General features: G+C 51.4%; 1 protein-coding gene across 1 annotated transcript; it reads left to right on the forward strand.

Annotated features, from left to right (window-relative positions):
• The first annotated feature begins 3,632 nt into the window (after nt 1–3,632).
• LRFN3 (leucine rich repeat and fibronectin type III domain containing 3) lies at nt 3,633–10,551 on the forward strand. The gene is made up of 3 exons (XM_036929004.2): nt 3,633–4,707; nt 6,129–7,565; nt 9,923–10,551. The coding sequence occupies exons 2-3, from the start codon at nt 6,145–6,147 to the stop codon at nt 10,386–10,388; spliced, it is 1,887 nt and encodes a 628-aa protein (XP_036784899.2). The 5' UTR covers nt 3,633–4,707; nt 6,129–6,144; the 3' UTR covers nt 10,389–10,551.
• The last annotated feature ends 16,211 nt before the right edge of the window (nt 10,552–26,762 follow it).

Genomic DNA, 26,762 nt, shown 5'->3' on the forward strand with positions numbered 1-26,762 from the left:
TACTCACCTTTCTGCCCCTTTCTTTTGACCCCTCCATATGAGGGTGCACCTTCAGACCTGATCTTTAAAGTAAGTCCCTAGTGCTTAGTACTGATTTATGTGCTAATTACAAAGCTGAGATAATTTCAATGAATCACACTGGCTGGACTTGGGTTGATGGGTACTTAGCTGAGGATAAGGGGACACCGCCTCAATCTCTCCTTGCTCTAACAACCCCTTGACTTGGAAAAGGGGCCTAAGTTTATTTATAAAGTGACCCTTTTCTGGAAGACTGACTTCATTGATTCGAGTGTACATGCACAAATGTGTGCGTGTATATATATGTGTGTACCCATTCCTTATAGGTGTTTGAGGTGACTCTCTGTTTCTTATGTATATGTGTGGGGGGGTCGCTCACACGTGTGCAAGAGAATCTGTGTGCAGTGTTTCCATATATGTGACCTCACGCATGTCTGAGTGCGAGTCGATGGGTGTGCTTTGGAGGTGTGTGTCTTGTGTGCACTTGTATCTATCCCCTGTGTTTGAACATGAGGCCAGGTGTATATTGTTCCATGTGCTTGCTATGTCCACATGTGTTCTGGTGAGCCTCTGAGTATGTGCATGTGTGAGTATGGATGTGTCCCCTGTGAGTATCTGTTTATATTCAGGCAGATTTTGTGTGTGGATGTAAGTACTCCCCTTCTCCCCAAGGTCCCCTCAGCTCTTGGGCAGTTTAACCTCATTCTTCCTGCTGTTCCTGTTTCTGCTGCTTCTGGCCCCTTCTACAAATGTTGCAATTAAGTAAATGCAGCAATTAAGCAGAGTCCCCCCAAAAACCATCCCACCAGGATCTCTTTCCAGGAACTACTGAAGGGTTACAGCACAGACACACAGCACACATGACACTATTTTCAGGCATGGCAGAGGCCCTCAGACTGCACCGGCTATGGCATGAGAGTGTGCGAACAGCATATGGGGTCCCTTGGCCCATCTGCTTTGTTTGTACTTCTTCAGACTCAGCATATAGGTCTCCTCCTCCAGGAAGCCTCCCTGATTCCCTGGGTAGGGGTTGGGGAGGTTTGAACTCTGACTCTGGAATCCTACTCTCTCCTACTTCCCCTATTGGAGCCCTGATCACTCTGATCTTTGCTTTGTCATCAAAACCCTTATTATTTTGCCCTGTGCTTCCCATATCACACCCTCACCCCTTAAGCCTGGGTTTCTGTCATGACGGTCTCAGTTCTCTGCAGCTTCCCCCATCCCAGTCTGGAACACTCTGGGCTGTCTGGAGATGTGTCTTTCTCCCTTTTTGAATGTGAGCTCAGTGAAGGCAGGACTGACACTGCCTTGGTCACACTTTGCTGCGTATCATCTAGCATGCAACCATGCCCAGAAACATACAGTAAATGTTGAACTAGCATCTTCGCTGCTGTCTCTCTGTGTTCCCAAATCCCTCTTTGTCTCCAAATATGCTGGTTTCTTTGGCACATTTGCTACATCTCCTCAATCTATCAGGTTTGGGCAGAGCTGTGGGGGACGTTGCACATGGCCCTGCGTTAGCCCTGTGCTTTTCAAGTCGTGGTCCCTGGACCAGCAGCTTTAGCATCACTTGGGAACTTGCTAGAAATGCAAATGTTTGGGCCCCACCTCAGATGTACCAAATCAGAAACTTGGGGCCTGGGGCCTGGAGATCTGTGGTTAACAGGTTCTCCAGGTGGTCCCAATGCAGCTGAAGCGTGGGGACCAGTAGCTGGCTCATGCAAGCCATCCCTCTCTGTTGGACTCAGATGGCTCTCAGTACCAGCCTCTTCCTCTAAATTCTCCCTCCAGTCATCACCCCAAGGGGTAAAAATCGGTGGTTAAATGCACCAGCCTCTCTGAACTTTGCAGGGGGGAAAGAAGAGGATGAACGACAATTCTGATGTGTTCCTCAAGGTTCCTTAATGTTCCCCAGTAGAACTGAGCCCCATTGTCCTGAGAGATACCTGCTCCTCATCTGTACCCTTTCGTAACTTCCTCCTCTGCCTCACTCTTCCCCCTCCCTTGCCTGTTTCTTGGGTTCACCCCCCAAATCAGCCAGTTCCACTGAATTCTAATCCCAATCTGCTCTTGGGATTGTCCCCAGGGATTTCCCTCTATCTCCCCACCTCCACCACTTTTGTAGCATCTCTAAGACTTCTGCATTCTTTTTCTGAGCATCTGAGTAACCAGTATCCACTGTGCTGGGCCAGGAGCAATGATGAACTTTGCTAATGATCTAAAGCTGAGTTAATTTTAGCTGCAGTTTTCAATACACATAAGTGGAAGGAGCCAAAAGTCTGTTCTGAAATGTTCAGCAGAGCAGAGCTAGGGATGTTAGAGTGAGTGTGCATCCATGCCCCTGCCCCCAACAGGGACCTTTTCTCCTCCACTCATACAGGGCTTCATGGGGGGTGGAGAGTGGGTTGGTTTATGACCATTCAGGTTCCCCAGGTCAGGGCCATGACCACAGGCCAAGGCTGTGTCCCTTTCAGACCAGGGCTCCCAGAAGATCAGGCCCCTCATGTTGCTATAACCAAGTTCCCAAGGGCAGGCTTGTAGACCACTGCCCAGATCCCTCTTCCTACAACATCATCTGCAAGAAGACGTGTGGGATTCCCACCCTCCCCTCCACTCTCCTCCCACAAGCACCAGCATAGGCAGATCCCACAGCTGGTGAGTCATGTGTTCAATTCTAGTAGGGTCCTCTGTGGAGCAGTGCACCTGAGTTGGGGAGAGGGGAAAGGAGTGGACATACTTCTCTGGGTTAACCTGGCCAGTCCCCTGCCTTTGTCCCATTTCCTATCTTCTCTTTCCTCCATAGGATATCAGGCCAGTGTGTCTTGGGGTCTAGCTCTAATTCCAGAGGGCACAGGGTCTTGAAGCCAAGCTTTCCCCTTGGAGCCAGGCAAGGAGTCTTTGGAAGGAGCAGGCTCTCCACTGGCCTGCAAGATCAGGCCTGTTGCTGGGAGGAAACTTCACCTGTGGAAAGACATCCAGGGACGTGGTGCTGAGACAGAAGGGCAGAAGGAGACAACAGTCTTGGGGTGGCAGGTGGCTATGGGATGGAGGACCACCTTTAAGGTTATGAGAGAACTGGATATACACATATATCCACATACCCATGCTCACAGCTGAGTTGCCCCAGCTCCGTCTGCCTCTGCATGTCTCTGCCTATTTGTCTCCGTATTTGTGTATCTCTGACCTGTCCTTGTCTATTTCTCTCTGGGTCTCTCACTGTCTGTGCATTCCTAGCTTTCCTAGAATTTGTGTGTATCTTCCTCTCTGTCTCAGCCTGTCTCCCTCATTCTACTCCTCTCTCTCTCTCAATATAAGCGGGCCCATGATTTTCTCTCTGTTTCTTATCTATGGGTGTCTCTCTCCCTCAGTCTCTGTGTCTCTCTCTTTCTATCCAAGGATTCTCGCTCCCAAGCAAAGCCAAGGCGACTCTGTGGGAGGTGGGGCTGGGGACGGGCCTTTGAGAGAGCGGGGCTGCCTACACCTTTAAGCGCGGGCGCGCGCGCGGCCTGCGCCTTTAAGCGCGGGCGCGCGCGCGGCCCTGGGTTCCCGGCGAGGAGGCCGCGGGAGCGCCCGGCCCCGGCCCGCCTGCCCGGCCCCCGCCCCGGCCCCCGCCCCGGCCCCGGCGGGGGAGGGGTCCCTGAGCGCGGCCCCTCCCCCCCTGTGCCCCTTCCTGCGCTGCAGTGCCCCCACCCCGCGTGTCCCGGTCCGTCGGTCCGCGCTCAGGCCTCGCCCCACCCCAGCCCCTAGGGCTGCCTGGCGGTCCCCCCACCCACCGCGGCCGCCCCCTCCCTCTGGGCCAGTCCCCGCAGCAGCCCGGGAAGCAAGCAGGGACGTCGCCGCCCCAGACCCAGACCCCGACCTCGGGGGCCTGCACCCCAAGATTGGATCCAGATATCTGGAATCCCAAGCCTGGGACCCTGATCTGGGGCTGGGACCCCAAGACGTGGAGCTTAAAACACCAATATCGGTGGCTGGGATCTCATCACCAGTCGCTGGGACCCCAAGATTTGGAGCCTGAACCCCAAGACCTGGATATGAACCCAAGGTTTGGAGCCTGCACCTCAAGATTTAGCATCTAAACACCCAAATCTGGAGCTGAATTCTGAATTCTGTGCCTGGGACCTTGAAATCAGGACTGGATTCCTATATATATACCTGGAACCCACTATTTGGGACCTGAACCCTGAGATTTAGGCCTTAAATTACAAGACCTGAACCCTGGCATTCCAAGGGGCCTAAACCTGAGTTTTGGCCTGAAGTCCTTGCTGCAATTCTGAATGCTGAGATTTGGGGCTAGAGAGCTCCAAATCTTGGCTCAGCACCCACTCTCTGAACCCAGCATCCCCCGTATCCGATCCCAGGACTGGGCCTGGGACCCAGACCCTAAACTCTCCATTGGCTCTTTAGTATCCCAGAACTGGAGGTGGGAGACCCTGATTCTGGGCAACCCAAACTTGGGCCTGGACTCAAAAATTGGACCCTAGAGGCCCAGTATTTGGAGATCTAGGACACCAAGTATCAAGGTCTAAAGACTCTGTGGCCACAGATCTGAGCTGAGACACAGCAGACGGTCCCTCTACAGAGGACTTGGGGACAGGGAAGGCAAGACCAGGTGCCCCTTCCAGAGCTCTGACCCCTGAGTCCCTTGGAGCCTAAGGACTCACTCCCTGGGGGCAGCCTCCAGCTCAGGTAAGACCATGGGAGACCCTCCCCTCCACCTTGGGAGGGACTTGGGTGGAACTTTGTGGCTGGGGCTGGAGGTGATGACCCGGCCCACCTTGGAGTTTCCCCAGGAAACAGACTCCCCCTCCCAAGGGTCTGCCTCCAACTTCTGCTCTGCCTCAGACACTCTCTTGGACATTTAGCCAGGCCGGCCCCTCTCTGACCTCCTCTCCCCCAGCTGCTGGCATCTTGAGGTCTCTAAGCCCCCCTCTTCTCCAGCTTCTCCCCACCATCTGCCTTGTCTGAACATCTCCAGCCACTTCCCTGCCCACCACTCCTCTCTGGTCTCCTTACACCACGTCTGTCACTGACCTCTTTCCTCTCTATACACCTCTCTCTGATCGTTGTAGACCCTTCTGGCCACCATGCCTCTCCCTGGCCTCCTCTGGCCTCCGCTCCTCACTGTGACCACTCAGCCTCTTCTGTCTCTGGCCATCTTAACACCCCTGTCCACCGCCCCTCTGTCTAGCTGCTCTGTCTGCTGCTCCGCTCCGTGACTACCTTTGACATCCCTCTCTGATCATCTTTCACTGCTCATCAGCCCTTGCTCACCCCTGACTCTTGGCCTGTGACTCTGACCACCTTTGACATTTCTGTCTCCCACTCTTCCCTCCAGCTACCTCTGTCCACCTTTCCCCTTCTGACCATTTTACACGGTCTGTCCTCCCCCCACCCTGCCCCTAACTTCCAGTCTATGACCATGTGACCACCTTTGGCCTTTACTGACCACCTCTCTTCTCTGTCTGTTGATCACTGGGGCACTCTGATAATTTCTGACAGCTCTGGCAGTCTTTCCCCTCTCTAGTCTCCCCACACCCATTATCCTAACCAGCTGTCCTCATCTCCACTCGTCTCTGACATGTCCTCTCCTTCCCGCTCTGACCACTTCTCTGGCTTTTGACTATTTCTGACTGTCTCTTCTGGATCTGGACACCCCTGACCACTTCATCTTCTTGACCGTCTAACCAGCTTCCTTCTCTGTTCATGTCTGACTACGTCTAATCATTCCCACCCCCCTAACTACCTCTTCTTTCTTTGGCCATCTTTGACCATCTCTCTTGAAATACGTCTAAAGTCCTCTGGCTCACCCTTCTCCCCACCCTGACCAACCCTCCCATGCTCTGGCCATCTCTAACCATTTCTAACTACTTCCCTTCCCTCTGACCATCTTTGTTCATTTTTGCTCCCTCTCTCCCCCCATGACACATCTCGTTGAGTCTTTGACCATCTCCTCTGGCTTTTGATCTGTCTGACCACTCCTCTCTCTGACTGTGTTTGACCAACTCTTCTGCTCTCAGCCCACTGTGACCTCCTCTCCTGGTCTCAGACCACACCAAGCCCCTCTCTTCTGGCCTCAGCATGCCTAATGCCTTGCTTCTCGCCTGCAGGCCACCCCTGCCCGCGATGGCCGTCTTCCCACTACTACTCTGCCTGCTGCCGCTGGCCCCTGCCTCGTCTCCACCCCAGCCAGCCACACCCAGCCTGTGTCCCCGCCGCTGCCGCTGCCAGACACAGTCTTTGCCCCTAAGCGTGCTGTGCCCAGGGGCAGGCCTTCTGTTCGTGCCACCATCACTGGACCGCCGAGCAGCTGAACTGCGCCTGGCGGACAATTTCATCGCAGCTGTGCGACGCCGTGACCTGGCTAACATGACGGGCCTGCTGCATCTGAGCTTGTCACGTAACACCATCCGCCATGTGGCGGCTGGTGCCTTTGCTGACTTACGTGCCCTTCGTGCCCTCCACCTAGATGGCAACCGGCTGACCTCGCTGGGCGAAGGTCAGCTGCGTGGCCTGGTCAACTTGCGCCACCTCATCCTGAGCAACAACCAGCTGGCAGCCCTGGCAGCTGGTGCCCTGGACGACTGCACTGAGACACTCGAGGACCTTGACCTCTCTTACAACAACCTGGAACAGCTGCCCTGGGAGGCTTTGGGCCGCCTGGGCAATGTCAATACATTGGGCCTTGACCACAACCTGCTGGCTTCTGTGCCTGCTGGCGCCTTTTCCCGCCTGCACAAGTTGGCACGGCTGGACATGACTTCTAACCGCCTGACCACCATCCCACCCGACCCACTCTTCTCCCGCCTACCACTGCTAGCCAGGCCCCGTGGCTCCCCGGCCTCTGCCCTGGTGCTGGCCTTCGGCGGGAACCCCCTGCACTGCAACTGCGAGCTGGTGTGGCTGCGGCGCCTGGCGCGAGAAGATGACCTCGAGGCCTGCGCCTCCCCACCAGCTCTGGGTGGCCGCTATTTCTGGGCTGTGGGTGAGGAAGAGTTTGTGTGCGAGCCCCCTGTGGTGACTCACCGATCACCACCCCTGGCAGTGCCTGCAGGTCGGCCAGCTGCCCTGCGCTGCCGGGCAGTGGGGGACCCCGAGCCCCATGTGCGTTGGGTGTCACCCCAGGGCCGCCTGGTGGGCAACTCGAGCCGTGCTCGCGCCTTCCCTAACGGGACGCTGGAGCTGCTGGTCACCGAGCCGGGGGATGGTGGCATCTTTACCTGCATTGCGGCCAATGCAGCTGGCGAGGCCACGGCTGCTGTTGAGCTGACTGTGGGTCCCCCACCGCCCCCTCAGCTGGCCAACAGCACCAGCTGTGACCCCCCGCGGGACGGGGATCCTGATGCCCTCACCCCGCCCTCTGCCGCCTCTGCCTCCGCTTCCGCCAAGGCAGCTGATGCTGGACCCCCTGCCGACCGTGGGGTCCAGGTGACAGAGCACGGGGCCACAGCTGCTCTTGTCCAGTGGCCGGATCAGCGGCCTATCCCAGGCATCCGCATGTACCAGATCCAGTACAACAGCTCAGCCGATGATATCCTCGTCTACAGGTGCGGGGTCCAGGCAGCGGGCAGCTGGGGTGGGGGAGTGAGGGAGAGGGAGGCTTGGAGGTACACCTACAGATACCTGATGCCACAGCACAGCTGGGAAATGAGACTGCAAGGTTACAAAGGAAATGAGACAGCCAAAGTAAAAGAAAGCAGGCAGGAAGGGTGAAAGAAACCTGGCAGCAGTGGTAAAAAGAAGTAAGGCAGCAGAAGTAAATAATAACAGCATGAAGAGGAAATTGGTCAACAAGCGTTCAAAGTAATCAGGCCAGAAGAGTAAAAAGTTAACAGGGAAGGGCAAGGTTGTGGGGGAGACAAATTTATGTAATGTAGGTAAAGGGAAGTCAGCTGTTTCCAGGTGACAGGGCTGGATACGGGCTAGGCTGCAGGAAGAGAAGGAGATCAAGCAGGAAGGTGGAGCGGGGATCATGGGAAAAATGAGGTGAGGCAGCCCTGGTGCAAAGGAACTCAGACCAGAGGAAGATGGGGAGGAGGCTCAACAGAGATCAGGCCGTGGGTTTGTGCTGTGTGAACTCCACATGTCTGGAGTTCTAATATGGTGACATCTCAATTTTTTTTATATTCTAAGTCAAATTAAACCTAATTCAGGCTCCACCTGCTAGGAGAACAGGAATGTTCCCTTTACCACTTTTTCTGTTGCTGCAAACACAAAACCCAGGGCTCACATACTCCAAGAGGCGGGTCAATACATCTTCTGCCCTCAGCTGGAGAACACTTGGGACATCTGCTGGGGCCACCTGCGGTCAGTTGTGGTGGCTGTGACGCAGGTGCTGCTGACACCTCTCACCCATGTCCAACTTTGCTTGGATGGCTGTGGCTGGCTCCCTATTCTCACTGCCAGCCTGGGCCAAGGGTACAGTCCCTGAGGCCTGGATGCAGAGGACTGGGCCTCTGAAGGCCTGTAGTCTGTACTTGTAAACCTGGGTCCCCTTTCTTTCCCCTGGGCCCACACCTCCAGTGATTGTCACTTGGTTTCCTTTTCAGTTCTGCTCCCTTTCTCAGATAGCAGTACTCAGATTCCATCAAGGGTCCACACCTGAAAAAGCCCTGTCCACCTTGCCTGTCAGGGGATAGGATGAATGCTTTCCTAGATAGTCACCCTCCCAGAAACAAGCATGGGGTTCCTTATACCTCCCTCATCAAAGCAGTTTAGAAATAAAACACTATAAAACAAGTTAAATCTCCAACAGGGTTCTGTGCTACCAAAGCAAATAAGAGTGAAATTAGGTGCTAAGGATAAAAGGAAATGAGAAAGGTAGGGATAACTAGAAACCAGGCAACAGTGATAAAAGAATCAGGAAACAGCTGGAAAGAAAGAAAGCACAGGGACAAAAATCAGCAGTGATGACTGAGGCACACCACTAAACATCAGATTAACGAAAAAGAATCAGATGACAGGACCCACTGGGAAGCAGGCTATAGATACAGTAATAATAATAAGGCAATGGGACTAGTGCTACATTTATTGGCAGGTTAGGAGGAAATAATGCATCAGCAGTATGGGGGCATCAGGCAATTAGGTTGGGAGAGAATTCTAGCAGTACCCTAGAGGAAAATCAGGCAGCTAAATAGAGGAAGTCAGGCACGGTCTGGTAGAAACCCAAATGGGAACAGAGGGAAATTGGGTGAGGGTCTAGAGAGAGTTTGGAGGTGGAATTAGAGGGAAATTGGATCAGGGGGCCGAAGGAAGTGGGCACTGGGTTGCAGGGATATCAGACAGGGTTAGAACAAATTTGGGCAGTGAATTGGAGAGATGTCTGGCAGCAGGGCTAGAGAGAACTTGGATGTGGGTTGGCAGGAAACTGGGTGATAGACTGAAAGAACTCAGGCAGTGAGCTAAGGAAGAATCGGGTGGGAGAACCCTATTCAGGCAATGAAGAGTGAAAAAATTGAGCAGCAATGCTCAAGGGAACTTGGGCTTCAGGTTGGTGGGAAATTGGGTGGCAGTGCAGGACAGGGATCAGGCAGCTGGGTATAAAATAGAACAGGATGGAGAGCTCAAATGGGGGGCTACAGTGAACCTGGGCAGCAGGGGGCAGGGCAAGTGGGCGCATCACTAAAAGGAGTTTGGCAGTTGGGGGTAGAGTTAGTCAGACGTGGCAGGCCCAGGGAAGTGAGATGGTGGGCTGCAGTAAAATCAGCTAACAGACTGGAGGGATATCAGTCATGTGGCTGACTGGGTGTCAGACCAAAGGGAATTCGGGTAGTGGTTAGAGGGAACTCAGGGCAGAGGGAAATGAGGTAGTGGACGAGGGGAGGTCCTCTAGGCTGGAGGGCTGGGGCAGAGCTCAGGGTGGGTGCTGGGCAGAGACCTGACCCCCACCTGCCTGTCCTTCCAGGATGATCCAGGCCGACAGCCACTCCTTCCTGTTGACAGACCTGGCATCAGGCCGCACCTACGATCTGTGCGTGTTAGCGGTGTATGAGGACAGCGCCACCAGGCTAACAGCCACCCAGCCAGTGGGCTGCGCCCGCTTCTCCACCGAACCAGCACTGAGGCCATGTGGGGCCCCACACGCGCCCTTCTTGGGTGGCACCATGATCATCGCACTGGGTGGTGTCATCGTGGCCTCGGTACTGGTCTTCATCTTTGTGCTGCTTATGCGCTACAAGGTGCACGGCGGCCAGCCCCCCGGCAAGGCCAAGGGATCCGCACCCGTCAGCAGCGTTTGCTCCCAGACCAATGGCGCCCCAGGCCCCACGCCGGCCCCAACTGCCCCTGAGCCTGCTGCGCCCAGGGCCCACACCGTAGTCCAGCTGGACTGTGAGCCCTGGAGGCCCAGCCACGAACCCACGGGACCCTAGCTTCATGCTCACCCTGATGGTCCTTCTGGCCCCAGGGGTGGCGGGACACAGGCACCCCATGGGTCCTGGCCTCAGACTCACCAAATTGCTCACGGTTTTTAAAACTCTGATGGGGAGGGTGTCGGGGGCACCAGGGCATAACAAGAAAGTCCTATTTTTCTAAGCTTGGGCCTGGGCCCTTGCCCTTGTCTCTGTCTGTGGGGGTTGGGGGGATGCCTCCTCTGGGGAGAGACACCCCAGTTCTGTCTGAGGACCCTGGATGAGTCTGCGGATAGTCATCCATTCAGTCAACAGAATTCCTTGAATGTCCTCGCTGGGCTGACACTATGTGACCCAGACAGCCCCAAGCCCTGCCCTCAGACAGTGGTAGCTCCAAGTGATCAGAGATGAGGGAAGCCTAGGAGATTATGGGAACCCAGAAAAGATGCTTGCCTCAGCCTAGGGTGTGGTCAGGGAGGACTTCCTGGAGGAAACGTGATCTGAGAATGACATCTGAGGGAGATAATAATTGGGCAGAAAGCAAAAACTATTCCATGCAGAGGGGTAGTGCAAGCAAGGACTTAGTAGGTGGCCTGCACTGGGGGTGCTGTGGTAGTGGTGAGGCAGGAGGGGTGTGCAGGGTCCATGCCTCCTGGTTGAGGAGCTGAGACTCCTGATAGTTGTGGGTAGCCATGAAGGAATCTGTGCAAGAGAGGGTCAGGGTCTGGTTTGGGATTCAGGAAGACCCTTGTAGCCATTGTGAGGTGGGCGGCACTGAGGGGAAGACTGAAGCTGGAAGCCCAGCAGAAGTCAGGGCAGGGGACTGGATGGATGAGGACACGGCTGGGCCAGGGCAGGGCTTGGGGGAGCAGTAGGGGATGGGGAAAAGACCCTCTGGAAGCTAAGTGGATATGTTACAGAGCTGAAGGGCCATGGGGAAGGGAAGTGTTCAGGACGAGGCTCAGGACTCTGCCAGGAGAGAGGAGAGTGGAGCTGCCCACCAGGGAGGTGGTTCGGGTTCAGGGAAGATGCTGAGGTCAGTGTGGGACTTGGTGAATGCCCAGACGACGTCCAGGGTATGGCAGCCAGAAGGCCTGAAGACCCTGGTCTGAGGCTGGAGCTGGATTCAAAAATGAGAGCTGTCTCAGCAGAGATGGGGAACGGAGGCCACCAGGGTGGTGAGACAGCCTCTGGGACTTTCCATACTTAAGAGACAGGCAGAGAAAAACCTGACAAAGACTAACCAGGAGCTACAGGTACAGGGACAGAGTGAAGCATACCAGGCAAGACCACCCCTGATGACTACTGTTTAACGATATCAAAGCTGCAGCGACTTCAGTGAGAACAGTGTTAGGGGATTGTTGGGCAGGTACCAGATTCAGCTGATCTGAGAGGAGGAGGTAAAGTAGAGTTAGGGAGTGTATTCCCTGCAGTTCCGTGGACCTAGGGCCTGGTTCAGGTTGATCTGGGCCTTTCGGCCCCATGTCTCTCCAGGGCTGTCCTCACTGTACCTTGGACTACCCTAGGCCCCCCTCAGATAGCAGGCCTGGTGGTTTTGAGGACGTAACCTTGGGCCTTGGAAATGCTGGGCCTTATTGGAGATCTAGGAATGCAGTCTGCAGTAAAGGGGATGGGGCTCCCTGACCTCAGGCCACCCACCTCTTGTGGTGGGTCCAGAGGCAGAGATGATGGGGAAACTTGGGTTGAGTCTTTTCTGGAGTGATGCTTGGACGAGGGGCCTAGGGTAACATCCTATATTCTGCCACAGTTTTCTTGGTGCATGTAGGCCTTGGAAATGATTCTCCATTGGCTATAGGAACAACCTGAGTCCCAGAGACCTGGCCTGACTCCCAAGTCCTCCAGCAGCATCATGAGGTCCTTCTTGTTTGGTACCCTCAGTAGCTGAGGTCAGAGGAAGCCATCAGGGAGAGTGAGGTATCTTGGCAAGGGGGCCTAGGGAGTGGGAGGACTGGATACCTAGTGCCAACTACAAAATACCAGTTGCTGCCATGAGGGGGAGCCAGAGTGCACCATTCCTCAACCACATTTTTGAATTTGAAGGATTTATTGTGTGCCTACTTTTGCAGCGTGCTGAGGATTCAATACTGAACGAATAAAGACACAGGGCCTACCCTCACATATCTCACCATTTAGTGGGGAAACAAATGTTAAATAGACAAGCAAGTGTAAAGTATCTGTGGTGACAAGGGGGGCCATGCAGGAGAGATACATGGAACCATGAGACCCTATAACCTGGGACCTCACCCAGTAGAGGTTGAGGGAGGCTTCCTGGAGGAAGTGATGCCTCATCTGAGATCTGAAGGATGCTCAGGTTGGAGTTAAGTAGGTGGAGGTGGAAAGGGCATTCCATGCAATAGAACAGTATGTACAGGGGCTGAGGGGAATGTGGTGAGTAAACGGGACTGAGGGAGACCAGGGGGCTGAGGCCTTGGTGAGGGAAGCCTAGTGATACCATGTTGAAGCTGGAGGCTGAGAATTGGGCAGATAATGCAGATAATACGCTGCTGGGAAGAGTCTAGATCTAAGTGGCATGAAAGCCACTGGAGGTTTTGAGCAGTGAGGAGAGTAGTGCTCCCTGATCTTAAGGAAGCGCTAGTGGCAAATCTGTCTGCACATGAGAGACAAAAGCAGGGAGAGCAGAGAGGAGGCTACTACAATAGTCCAGGCAAAAGGCTGACCCCAGCCCGATGGGAGCCTGAAGTGGATGGACTGGAGAGAGATTTGGGACTTCCTCACCAGAGGTGTCCATCCTCCATGCCGAGGAGGACAGTGTGGACCCCTGTCCAACTACTCAGTTCTTTGGCAAGATTGCAGAGAATCTGGGAAGAAGAGTTGTAGGACACTGGTGTATGACATCCAAGGATCCATCCCTTAGACCTCTCTATAGAATAGGAATTAAGGACCTTTTAAGTTCCAGATAGTGGACCAAGACTGCAACACTGGTCAAAGGGAATGTGGACACAGGAAAATGCAGGCCCAGAAGGGGGACACATACCCAGGGGTAGCTTATACACATTTGAAAGCTTGGAGGGTGAGAGGAGGTACACGGGGTACACGGGGCAGGCTTGTCCTTCTAGCATGGTGCCCCTTCTGTCTCCCTCACAGGATATCGGAACACCCCCTGCCCATGCAGAAACAATACGACTGGACAAATGATCACATGTAGCTAGAATTTAAAGTTAAAATTTAGCTTGTCCGACACTGCCCAGCTGAGTCCACCAATTTCCTGAGCTCTGGGAATGCTCCTCCCACTGTCATCTCCTATCTGGCTTTGAGAATGCCTTGCCCGTATTAGAGACCAGCTTTCTTGGGACCAAAACTCCAGGCTACTGGAGTATTTTCTTGAATAACTAGTCCTGATACCGGGACTCTCCCCTGGTAGATGCTGCCAGATCCAACCCAAAGAAGTCTGGGGGTGGCCACTCTGACACAAGTCCTGAGAGTCTGGGCAGAGTTGTGACGCCTTGCAAGGTCTCAGCTAAGGCCAGGCTTTCGCAGCTCTTTACATGGGCACGTGTGTGGGAGAGTCAGATAAAGAGGTCCTCCAGAAGGGAATGTTTCTCTTCTGGGTTGAACCTGGGCATGGCTTCTGCCTTTGCTTCCTCTCTCAGCCCTTTCATGCTCGATAAAAGCTAGGGGAGGTATCAGTGCTCAGTGGTGCCCTGATCTGTGTAGAGTGATGGTGAGAACACAGTGGTGACCAACACAGCCCCAGACCCTGCCCGCCCAGAGTCCCAGTTCTGTGAAGGAAATAGATACTCACCAAACAGTAGCATCCAGATTGGGATGTGGGAAGCACAGGCAAGAATGATTAGGGACTGTTTAAGCCCAAAGGACTTTGGCAACTCAGAAGGGGCTCCTGACAGAGCCTAGGATGGGAAATGGGGAGTGCCTAGGGTCTCCTGAAGGCAGGGCTGGCTTCATGGCAGTGTGACCTGTGCTGTTGCACAGCACCCCACGTGTAGAAGACCACTGCGCTTGGTTGAATGCCCTGATGTCACCGTCATGAAATTCCTCAGTTTTGAACAAGGGGCCCCACATTTTCATTTTGCACTGGACCCTGCATGCTTATAGGATATACAAAGAGAGCCAGGAGAAAAGAGGGTCTTTCAGAAGAAAGAATATCATGTGCAAAAGATAAGAAAGAAAGAGGATTGTACTCTTAAGCTGGCTGAAGTTCTGTGTAGCTGGAGCTCAGAGTGGGAGAAGGGGGATAGTGATGGCTAAGGAGCTGCCACTTCCTGTTGGGGCACTGGGGAACCACGGTGGAGGGACAGGGTCAGATGCGGACTTTAGAAAGATCCGTCTGGCTATGGTGGGAGGGTGGCTGGAGGCACAGGGCACGGAACAAGGTCAGGGGTCAGGGCTGGGTTGTCCTTGGAGGGGGTTGGGAGTGTCTGGCCACTGTGGGCAGGCTTGTGAAGAGCTTTAAATGCCTGGGTGACAGACACCCCCAGTGTACCAGCAGACTGGCCGGGGAGACCCCAAAGCCACAAGCTGACCCCGAAGTTTCATTTTCACATGAATATCTTCACTGTTGAGGGTGGGGGGGAGGTGCACAGGGTAAGTTAAATGGTGTCACTGGTAAGTACTTGAAAATCTTTTTATATGAGGACTCACATGGGTAGACTGATGGAGTTGAATGCAAAATTGGCAAGAATTTAGAGTATAAAATGTGAGACTTCAAAGGACTTTCTTCTGGGTATATTCTGGCCTTAACTCTGTGGAACCCCTGGGGAGCAGTCCACTCTCTCCAGTTGTCCAGAGAAAACATTGGGTTGGGAACTTCCCTTTCATGCATAGCCTTGCACGCTGTGGCCCCAGGGCTGGGAACTGACCCCTTTCCCACCTCTCCACTCACATCCTTCTAGGGCATCCCCTCCCCACACACCTGGATGCCTCCATTTCTCTTCTCTGCTTACAGCCTCCACAGGTCTGTCCCTGACCCTGGCTCCTCTCCTACGCTCTGGGCCTGGCTTACCTCAGCTCCCTTTACACCCCCAGGCCTCTCACACCACTGGGTCCCACATGGCCTTGGCTTCTTCCCAAAGCTGCCCCCTTCCCGGTTCTGTCTCAGCACAACCCCCACTGGGCCTCAGAGCAGCCCTCCCACCTGCCCTTCCTGCCTTCTCTGGTTCCATCCTGTTCTAGCTCTGGCATCACCTGCCTGGGTCCCTGCATCTCCTCCCACTGGGCTCCTGGCTTCAGAGTCGTCCTAAGTCCAGACCTGACCCTTCTCTACGTAGAACCCTCCATGGATCTCCAGGCTTCCTGGGACAGAGTCTCAGCTCTCCAGCCTGGTGTTTCAGGTCTGCCCCTACCGCCACCCTCACCCCCTACCCCCCAGTGCCCTCTCTAGCACACATGTTCCCTACCTCAAGCTGGAAAGAAATAACCACTCCCTGAAAGACCCATACTTTTATATTCTCAACCCTTCCCTCCTGGTGTTCCCTGTGCCCGTGGTGGAGGCTTCCCTCCCCTCCTCTGCTTGTGGCAAAGAGCCCAGGAAGGTTCTTAGGCAGGTGAAAAATGAAGCTGCCGAGAGAAAGTCGGTTCCTTCTTGAATTCTCGCCCTACTCCGCCTAGAAAGGCCAGGGTTCTGGGGAAGGAGGAGGCCAGGGCTGCAGGCTCCTAGGGCCTGGGGGGTAAGGGCTGGGGACTATCCAAGGCCCCATGCCTCTCCTTGTCTGGAGTCCCAGCCTTGTCCTTCCTCCTGGATCTTCCATGGGTTTGTGGGGGGGTCTCCACGGTTCACCAGCTCAGGACATTCTGGGAGGGTGGGAGTGAAGAGGAAAAACCACTGTCTTCCTTTGGGGAGCTCCACCCCAAATCCTCCAGACCTCCATATCTGGCACAGGATGTTCCCTCCTGCCTCTGTCTCTAGTCACGTCCTTAACCAAGAAGTTCAGTTCCCCAGTCCCCCCTCCCTGAGCACAGAAGTCCAGTCTCCATTCCCCTCCTTCCTCAGAATCTCAGATTCCAGGCTCCTGACACCCTCCTTCCCAGAACCCCAAAGGTTCAAGCCTGAAGCCTCTCCCTCCTCAGCAGGCCCAGGAGTCCAGCCCCTCTTTTCTTAGAAGCCATGGAATTCTTGTCTTGCCCCCTTGACTTCCTGACTAATCATTTTCTGTCTTAAACTTGAACCCTTCTCCCCCTCCAAATACAACCACTCGCTCCACACTCAAAGGACCTCCTCTGAAGAAATATTTTCTTGTCTCTCTTGTTTATTTCCATCTCCCACTCTCTATCTCTACATTCCTTGCCCTGTCCATCCCTCTCCCCACACTCATCTCTCCATCTCACTGAAATGTTCTTTTATTCCCGCCTCTCTCTTTTCGTGTCTCTGCTCATCTCTCTCTCAATTCCCATCTATCTCAACCCTTCCCTTCTCTGTCTCTCCATCTGTGCCTTCTCCCTTCCACACAATCAGGCCTTATCATGATTGATGGCACCAGGTCAGGCTGAACCTGTGCTAATGGGGACACCCGTGTGCTAACACAGGGAGGGTGCTGAGGGCCAGGCCCAGACATTTGAGATTATAAATGCCCCCACGATGTGCCTGGCCTCAGCCCAGCTCCTGGCAGGTGGGAACCCCGGCCTTGCCTTTTCCCATGGGCTCTGAGGCCCAGGACCTTCTCTGGAATTTCCCTTGTGCCCCTTCTGCTCCTGAGTGGAAGGGCTGGCAGGAGACTGCACTGACTAGCCTGTATCTGTCCACCCCTTGTGCAGCCATGGCTGCCCTCACACCTGCCCTGCTGTGCCTTGGTGCCCTGGGTTTCCTATGGGGTGAGTGATGGGGTGGGGACTCAGAAGGCTGCTGAGCTGGTTTGGATCTGCAGCACGGAACTGGTTGTGCTGGCTGGAGTTAGGGACCGCCTGGAATGGTTCTGTGACAGGGGATTGGCCACAATGGAGCTTCTTAGGACAGGTCACTTTCCAGCTGGGACAAGGGACCAAGTATCTGGGCAGACTCTGTGGAGGAGATTGGCCAGATGGGTTGTGGGAAGGGAGCTGGGCAGGCCTTTTTGGTACAGACGGTTGAAAGGAAGCAACTTAAATTAATATCTATATGCTAAACATTGTTCCATGGCCTTTTTATGTATTATCTAATCTTCCAATAGCTCTGTGGAGTGTGTGCTAACACTGCCTTTACAGATGAGGAAACTGATACCCAAAGAAGTTAGTTTCCTTGCTCATATTGACAGAGCTAGAGAGTGGCAGAGTGAGGAGTAGAACGTGGTTTATTTGGTCTCAGATTGTGCTGACTCCCTGCTCTCCAGTCCCAGTTCCCGCCCCACGAGGGCTGCGTTTGTGAGTTTCCAGGGCCATCACTTCATCACAGCTTTCTTGGAGAACCGGGGCGCTGAGAAGTCCAACTTCAGGCTGTACGTCGCCCCGGCCCAAAGGGCCCCCGACGGCGGTGACAGTGAGGGCTCACGGGGTGGGAGCGTCGCCCTTCCGGCGCCCTTGCGTTGATGCGCCTGCCCAGCACCGCGGAGCTGCGGGGCTCGTGGCTGGCGGCGGGCCGCGCGGTGCGCCTCGCAGCGTCGCTACCGGTGGGAATCATTGTGGTGAACGCGCATGGGCGCGCCTGCCTAGACGCGGCGCTAGCGCTCCCGCGCCGCCTGCTGGGTACTTGCCTTGTCGTGGCGACGCCGTAGCTGAAGCCCCACGACCGGCACAAGGACTTTGCTGTGGCTGCGGGCCCTCGGCCCACGCACCTGCACCTCACGCCTCCGGTGCTCGTCCTGCTGGACGGCGTCGAGCAAGCCGCCCGCCAACCCCTCCTTGCGCACCTTCCAGGTGCTGCAGGTGCAAAGCGCAGGCGACCTGTCGGGCACCCGCGTCGTGGCCATTTATCCTGTTGTCCTGCTGGCTGGACAGCTGCCTGAAAGCCGGACGCAAGGCCTGGGGTCACGTATCTAAGCAACTCCTGCCCCAGGGTCGCTGGGGCCGTGCCCTCGTTGGCACCTGAGGGCTCCAGGCCGCGAGACCAGGTTTACGTGGTGGCTGTCGGCCAGGGCAGCCTGCGCTTCTGGCGGGGCGGTGTCCAAGGGGCGCGGGCTCTGTGCCCAGGCGTGGTGCTGTGCTTTACGGTGGACCCGGTACACCCGCTGGTGCTGCGCTCCTCCACCCGCCTACAAGTGCTTTTCCTGGCGGCGGCCGCGGCCCACGAAAGCATCACCTACGATCCCTTCTTGGCGTGTGTGCCCCTGGTGGGCACGTTCAACCCAGCTTCGCGCTCATTGTGCAGCCAGGCTTTTCCAATGTGGCAGCACTGATGGCGCACGAGCCCACCCCAGTATTCCTGGGCGGGCGACTGCTGCCCGACCCGCAATGGCACTTCATTCCTGCCCGATCCCTAACCTCATCACAGGCAGCATTCTGGACAACGCCAGGCTCCGGCTCAGGGCTTCGCCCAGACCGAGGTAGCCTACTGACCCGGGCGCGGCGCTGGGCACCTCCTGCAGACATGCCGAGAGCCCATGGGCGTGCTCAGCTTTGGCACCGCTTCTGGCACGGGCTTCGGAACCCAGGCAGTGGGGCAGCCAACCGCGGGTGAGCGGCCTAGGGTCAAGAGAGTCAAGAAATGGGCAGGCATCACCCTAATACCAAAACCAGGCAAAGACCCCACCAAAAAAGAAAACTACAGACCAATATCCCTGATGAACGTAGATGCAAAAATACTCAACAAAATATTAGCAAACAGAATTCAAAAATACATCAAAAGGATCATACACCATGACCAAGTGGGATTCATCCCAGGGATGCAAGGATGGTACAACATTCGAAAATCCATCAACATCATCCACCACATCAACAAAAAGAAAGACAAAAACCACATGATCATCTCCATAGATGCTGAAAAAGCATTTGACATAATTCAACATCCATTCATGATAAAACTCTCAACAAAATGGCTATAGAGGGCAAGTACCTCAACATAATAAAGGCCATATATGATAAACCCACAGCCAACATCATACTGAACAGCGAGAAGCTGAAAGCTTTTCCTCTACGATCGGGAACAAGACAGGGATGCCCACTCTCCCCACTGTTATTCAACATAGTACTGGAGGTCCTAGCCACGGCAATCAGACAAAACAAAAAAATACAAGGAATCCAGATTGGTAAAGAAGAAGTTAAACTGTCACTATTTGCAGATGACATGATATTGTACATAAAAAACCCTAAAGACTCCACTCCAAAACTACTGGAACTGGTATCGGAATACAGCAAAGTTGCAGGATACAAAATTAACACACAGAAATCTGTGGCTTTCCTATACACTAACAATAAACTAATAGAAAGAGAAATCAGGAAGACAATTCCATTCACAACAGCATCAAAAAGAATAAAATACCTAGGAATAAACCTAACCAAGGAAGTGAAAGACCTATACCCTGAAAACGACAAGACACTCTTAAGAGAAATTAAAGAGGTCACTAACAAATGGAAACTCATCCCATGCTCCTGGCTAGGAAGAATTAATATCATCAAAATGGCCATCCTACCCAAAGCAATATACAGATTCGATGCAATCCCTATCAAACTACCAACAGCATTCTTCAATGAACTGGAACAAATAGTTCAAAAATTCATATGGAAACACCAAAGACCCCGAATAGCTAAAGCAATCCTGAGAAGGAAGAATAAAGTGAGGGGGATCTCACTCCCCAACTTCAAGCTCTACTACAAAGCCACAGTAATCAAGACAATTTGGTACTGGCACAAGAACAGAGCCACAGACCAATGGAACAGAATAGAGACTCCAAACATTAACCCAAACATATATGGTCAACTAATATTTGATAAAGGGGCCATGGACATACAATGGGGAAATGACAGTCTCTTCAACAGATGGTGCTGGCAAAACTGGACAGCTACATGTAAGAGAATGAAACTGGATCACTGTCTAACCCCATACACAAAAGTAAACTCGAAATGGATCAAAGACTTGAATGTAAGTCATGAAACCATAAAACTCTTAGAAAAAAACATAGGCAAAAATCTCTTAGACATAAACATGAGTGACCTCTTCTTGAACATATCTCCCTGGGCAAGGGAAACAAACGCAAAAATGAACAAGTGGGACTATATCAAGCTGAAAAGCTTCTGTACAGCAAAGGACACCATCAATAGAACAAAAAGGTATCCTACAGTATGGGAGAATATATTCGTAAATGACAGATCCAATAAAGGGTTGACATCCAAAATATATAAAGAGCTCACACACCTCAACAAACAAAAAGCAAATAACCCAATTAAAAAATGGGCAGAGGAGCTGAATAGACAGTTCTCTATAGAAGAAATTCAGATGGCCAACAGGCACATGAAAAGATGCTCCACATCGCTTGTCATCAGAGAAATGCAAATTAAAACCACAATGAGATATCACCTCACACCAGTAAGGATGGCTACCATCCAAAAGACAAACAACAACAAATGTTGGCGAGGCTGTGGAGAAAGGGGAACCCTCCTACACTGCTGGTGGGAATGTAAATTAGTTCAACCATTGTGGAAAGCAGTATGGAGGTTCCTCAAAATGCTCAAAATAGAAATTCCATTTGACCCAGGAATTCCACTTCTAGGAATTTACCCCAAGAATGTAGCACTCCAATTTGAAAAAGACAGATGCACCCCTATGTTTATCGCTGCACTATTTACAATAGCCAAGATATGGAAGCAACCTAAATGTCCATCAGTAGATGAATGGATAAAGAAGATGTGGTACATATACACAATGGAATATTACTCAGCTATAAGAAAAAAACAAATCCTACCATTCGCAACAACATGGATGGAGCTAGAGGGTATTATGCTCAGTGAAATAAGCCAGGTGGAGAAAGACAAGTACCAAATGATTTCATTCATATGTGGAGTATAAGAACAAAGGAAAACTGAAGGAACAAAACAGCAGCAGAAGCACAGAACCCAAGAATGGACTAACAGTTACCAAAGGGAAAGGGACTGGGGAGGACGGGTGGGAAGGGAGGGATAAGGGTGGGAAAAAAAGAAGGGAGCATTATGATTAGCATGTATAGTGTGTGTGTGGGCACGGGGAGGGCTGTGCAACACAGAGAAGATAAGTAGTGATTTTACAGCATCTTACTATGTTGATGGACAGTGACTGTGAATGGGGATGTGGGGGGGACTTGGTGAAGGGGGGAGCCTAGTAAACATAATGTCCTTCATGTAATTGTAGATTAGTGATACTAAAATAAAATTAAAAAAAAAGAAATGGTCAGGCAATGGGATTCCTGGAGATCAGGGTCTGGGAAAATCATAACACTACATTCAACTGCTCACAAAGCAGCTAAAGAGAGTTCTTAAATGCAAGTCACTCCCTCCTCTGACCAAAAGTCTTACATTCAATCATTCTACCTCTCTTCCAGCAAAAGCAAAGTCCTTAGAGTGTTTTATGGCCCTAATGATATGCTCCCAGTACCTCTCTGATCTCACCCCCTCTCATTCTTTTCATTCCCTAACTCCATTCCAGCCACACTAGCCACCTTACTTTCTTCTCCCCCTGCTCCAGAGCCTTTGCACTGACCATCCCCATGATTTCCTTATGGATCTTACCTCCTTCAAGTCTTTGCTTGAATATCACTTTACTGAATCCAACCTGACTACCCAATTTAAAAATCTCAATCCCTATCCCCTATAATCTCCAGCCCTGCCCTGATTTTTTTCACAGCACAAATCACTTTCTATATATTTATTATCTTTCTCTGCTACACATTAGTTCCTTAAGGTCAATGCCTTTTAAAAATTTTTAAGTAAGTTTTGCACAGTTAATTGCACAATTTTAAAGCTTCCAGCCTGATGAATTTTTGCCTATATATACACCCGTGTGACCATCACCTAGATGAAGCTACTGAACGTTTCTATCATCCCAAATATCTCCATGAGGTCAGGTTTTTACAAAAATGTTTTGCTTAGTGTTGAATCTCCAGCACCTATAACAATGCCTAGCCCCCAATAAATTCTTGCAGAATGAATAATAGTTATAATTTTAATTTGTTAAATGTGTGCCTTATCATGTGTCAGGCGCTGGACTCAGAGAGGAAGTTATTGCCAAAGCTCACATGCTCTTTTTCTTTTGTACAGTGTAAAATGTGAACAATGAGTGGGGGGAAGGGATAAAATAATAATAGCTAATATTGAGTGCTTAGTCTTCCCGGTAATCTTTGAGGTAAACCCTATAATAACATTGCAGTAATTCCTTTTCCTGGGTTGGGGGAGAGGAATGTCTGGAGCTCAAAACTTTTGCCAAGTTCATACAGCTAGAAAGTTGCACAGTCGGGATTTGAACCTAGGTCCACTTGCTGCCAGCTGAGAATTTTCAACCACCTTTTTGTTTTGTTTTGTTTTTTGTACTGCCTCACACAAACGTATAAATAGTCCAGATTTATGAGCTGAGTAGTAAGTGCTTTCATATGTAATATTGCTACTTTATATAACGTGTTCCTCACAGACATCCCGGAGGCAATTCTTTTCATTAATTCCATTTTATAGAGGAAACAGTTGAAGGTTCAAGGCGAGAAATCACTGCCCAAAGCTACACACCAAGCAGATGGCAGCTGCGATCTCAAAACTCGCTCAGGCTGCTGGAAAAGAGGCGTGTCGTCCCTAGTGTGAGGCGCTCTGCGCAGACTCAGTGTAGATGGACTCTGACCATGGTGCTGAATACACTATGCTGTGAGACTTGGAATTTTTTCCCATAATCTTGGAATTAGGGGGCTCCCACACAATCTCTTCTAGATCTGAAAAACAACGGGAGACCAGGGGAGTGAGAGAAAAGTGTCGAGAGACTCAGAGAGTGAGTGGGGTTTCTTAGAAACGAAGACATGGACTACAATTCATTCATTCATAATTGCTCAGAGCTGGATTCTGGAGCCAAGAAGCCTGGATTCAAATCCTAATACAAGCTGTGTGATTTGGGGCAAGTCACTTCACCTCTCTGACCTTCAGCTTCCTCCTCTTTAAAGTGTGCATAATAATACCAACAACATCATAAGGTTGCTGTGGCATTTTTAAAAATGACTTAATAGAACAGTGCCTGACATGCAGTAAATATTCGCTATTATTATTTTTCAATAATCAATTTTTAGATTTACCTCAGGGCAATCCTATTCTAGGCACTGGAGATGCAGCAATAAACAACACAAACAACTATCCCACCCTAGGAAGCTGACACTTTAGCTCACATTCTAATCCATACCAAAACTCTGTATTTCATTTTGATGGAAAATACCTAAAGCCCTGCAGTATAAAATTATTTCTTAAAAGTTCACTTTGCAGATGGCTAACTTCATGCACCAATAGCTATGAAAAAGAATTTCCCTCCCTGAGAACTGGGGAAAATATGTGTCTCCAATTCCCCACAGACTATGCGTGCACACGTTGTGTGTGTGCGCGCACACACACATACATATGCGCACACCTCTTAAGGCAGCATAACACGGCAGGCTGGAGGTCCTCACTGGCCAAAATCAAACCATAGACATGTTTGGACTTACTGGCACAGAGATTTTTAAATAATTGGTATGGTTGTCTTTAGATGGGGTCTGTGTTTTCCAGCTCATCACAGTTCTATCCTATACCCAGGCTGTGCTGATCATTTCTATATTGTCCTTCAGTCCCACCCTTTGCTTTCTGCTGATTTTAGTCCACTTCACCTCAGACTGGGAACTCTACTTGCTTCTGAATACTGAGTCTCCAATGCCAGGGATGTGGAGGCCTAGAGGGTAAAGGCAGGTCAGGGATGAGACTAAATTCCAGGATCCAGTTCTGTTGCATCCTCTCATCTTATCTCCAGATACTCTGACTAAGGATCTGAATCGCCCAACAGAATCCCATCCCCTCCTAGAGTCTTCCCTGATTGTGCCACACCCTGTCTCCTGTAAGGACCATGCATATGCCAACGAGACCATATGTCACCTTGTGAAGCACAAGCCTAAGTGTGTGCCCAGCATGCACATCACATCTAGATCCATGGCCCTGTCCAGTTCCAAAGACAGAATCTCTGAAGGATTCCAAAACAGTATCCATCTTCAGCTCTAAAATCTTGACAGTGGGCAAACCAGAGTCATAGAGCACCCCTGAAATGAAACCAGGGTTTGCACCTGTTTTCATGGCTGATCTGGGGCTTGCACAAGGGGCTGTGAATGAACCCAGGCCTGGATCTGTAGCTTTGGTTGAACCAGCCCCTGCACTATCTGGCTGTGAAAGAACAAGTTCCTGCAACCCTGGCTGTTGCTGAACCAGCACCTGCACCTGTCCTTCTACCAATGCCCACAGCTGAGTCAGAGTCCAAATCCAAAACAGTGTCTGGGGCTGGAACAAAAACCATCTCAGTGCCAAGCAGGGACTCAAGGTGGTGGCATTGACTGGGCCAGGTTCAAAGACTGTGATTGCAGCAAAACAAGAACTTGAAAGTGTGTCTGGGTCCAAAATGATGTCAATAGCTGTCTCTAGTATGGAGCAGGGGACCTTTATTCAAGGAACCTGCTGGGCCTCTGGGCTACCATGCATCTACACTTTTGATGGTTATTCTTTCTCTGTGCCTGGGGGCTGCACCTATATGCTGAGCCATTGCCCTCAGGCCCTACCCAGTGGCCTCTCTGCCTTCCAATTGTGGATTGCCTGCTCTAGAAGGAGACAGCCCATGCAGTTTGTCACAATGCATGTCTTTGCATCACTGTCACTGTTGTCAAGCATGAGTTCAGCTTTGTCCAGGTGAGAATCATTATGTATGGAATCCTAGGAAACCCCAGTCTTCTCTGTCCCTCATTTTTGTCATCTCTAAAATGGAGGTCCACAATCCCTTATCTAAAATTCTTGGGTCCAGGTGCATTTCAGACTTTGTAATTTCAAATAGTCATACCACACAAATGCCACATATTATATAACACTCCCAGTGGGTGTTACATAATCACAAACATTAATATCTCTACAATTAAATGTCTGAATATTCACACTGAATAAATTAAGACTATAAGCAGCCACACATGGTTCAGGTCAGCTTTTGCTGCCAGTTAAGTTTAAACATCAAACTCACAAAACATCTTTCAGTCTTCAGGCCACTTTTGCACTTGGGAAATGTAGATAAGGGACTGTGGGTCTCTAGCACCTACTTCATTGGGTTCCTGTGAAGTGAAAATGATTTAACACATGAAGAGCACTTGGAACAGAGCCCACCTTATAGTAAGTGACATATGGGGAGTGTCTGCTGTGTTTATTGTCCCCTAACAATAAACTGGCACCTGGAACCTCCAAATCCTCTGAGTCCTGGGTGTATCCTAGGACCACATGCAACCACTGGCACATCTGAAATTTCTCCTTAAGGAAGATTTAGGGGCATTGCTCTGGTTGAGAGGTTGTGGGAACTAGACTGTATTTATAACCCATGTCACTAGAGGGGCAAATCTATGAGGGTACAGATGTACTAAGCTACCCCTCAGAAAGACAATGGACTCTGGAGTCAAATGGCCTGAGTTCAAATCCTAGCTTGGCCACTTATTATCTGTATGACCGTGGGCAAATTATTTAACCTCTCTGAGCCTCAGTTTCTCCTTCTGTGGAATTAGGATGACAAAAAGATCTAGATCATAGGACTGTAGTGAGTCCTGTGTTTGATTAGTACCAAGACCTTGTTCAAGGCACTGAGGACATATACAAGCTAACATATGGAAAGCTCAGAAAGTATGTGATGCTAGGACCTGATGCACAAGCCCATGATGTTCCATACTTCCTCTCACACACCTCTTGGGAGCTCACCCTTCTACTGAGGTGTCACTAACCCTAATCCCAAGTGCTCTATGGCTTCCCAGCATCCAGCACTCCACCCCAGGTATCCAGCACCTCCAAATTCTCAGGGCTCCAGGTTTATACAGTCATTCACATGGGCCCCCTTCTCCAAAGGACCCGACGCTCCTGAGTTCCTTCACCGACTAAGGAATGTTTGATTATTATGTACCAAGACCTTGCTCAAGCCACTGAGGACATACATGAGTGACCAAGACAGACCAAATCCTTGTTCTCATGGTGCTTATATTAGTGGAGAGAGATAAGCAATAAATATAAGTTAACTATGTAGTACGTTAGAAGGTGATACATGGTGAGGAGAAAAAAGTGGAGCAGGGAAAGTGGCATCAGGATTTCAGAGAGTGCAGTTTTAAATAGGAGGGCCTCTCCAAGAAGATGAAACTTAAGCCAAGGTTTAACAGAGGTGAGAGACAGTCATGTGGATATCTGTGAAAAAATCATTCCAGGCAAAGGGAACAGAAAGTGCCTAAAGTGGGAATCTGACAGGCATGTTAGAGGAACAGCAAGAAGCCCACGCAGAAGCAGAGGGCCTGCAGAGCAGAG

Source organism: Manis pentadactyla, chromosome 15, assembly GCF_030020395.1.
Source record: "Manis pentadactyla isolate mManPen7 chromosome 15, mManPen7.hap1, whole genome shotgun sequence".
Taxonomy (NCBI): Eukaryota; Metazoa; Chordata; class Mammalia; order Pholidota; family Manidae; genus Manis; species Manis pentadactyla.

Coding starts and splice junctions, on each gene's coding strand:
- LRFN3 (XM_036929004.2), top strand. CDS start 6,145: ATGGCCGTCTTCCCACTACTACTCTGCCTGCTGCCGCTGGCCCCTGCC. Junction 7,566..9,922: donor GATGATATCCTCGTCTACAG/GTGCGGGGTCCA, acceptor CTGTCCTTCCAG/GATGATCCAGGCCGACAGCC.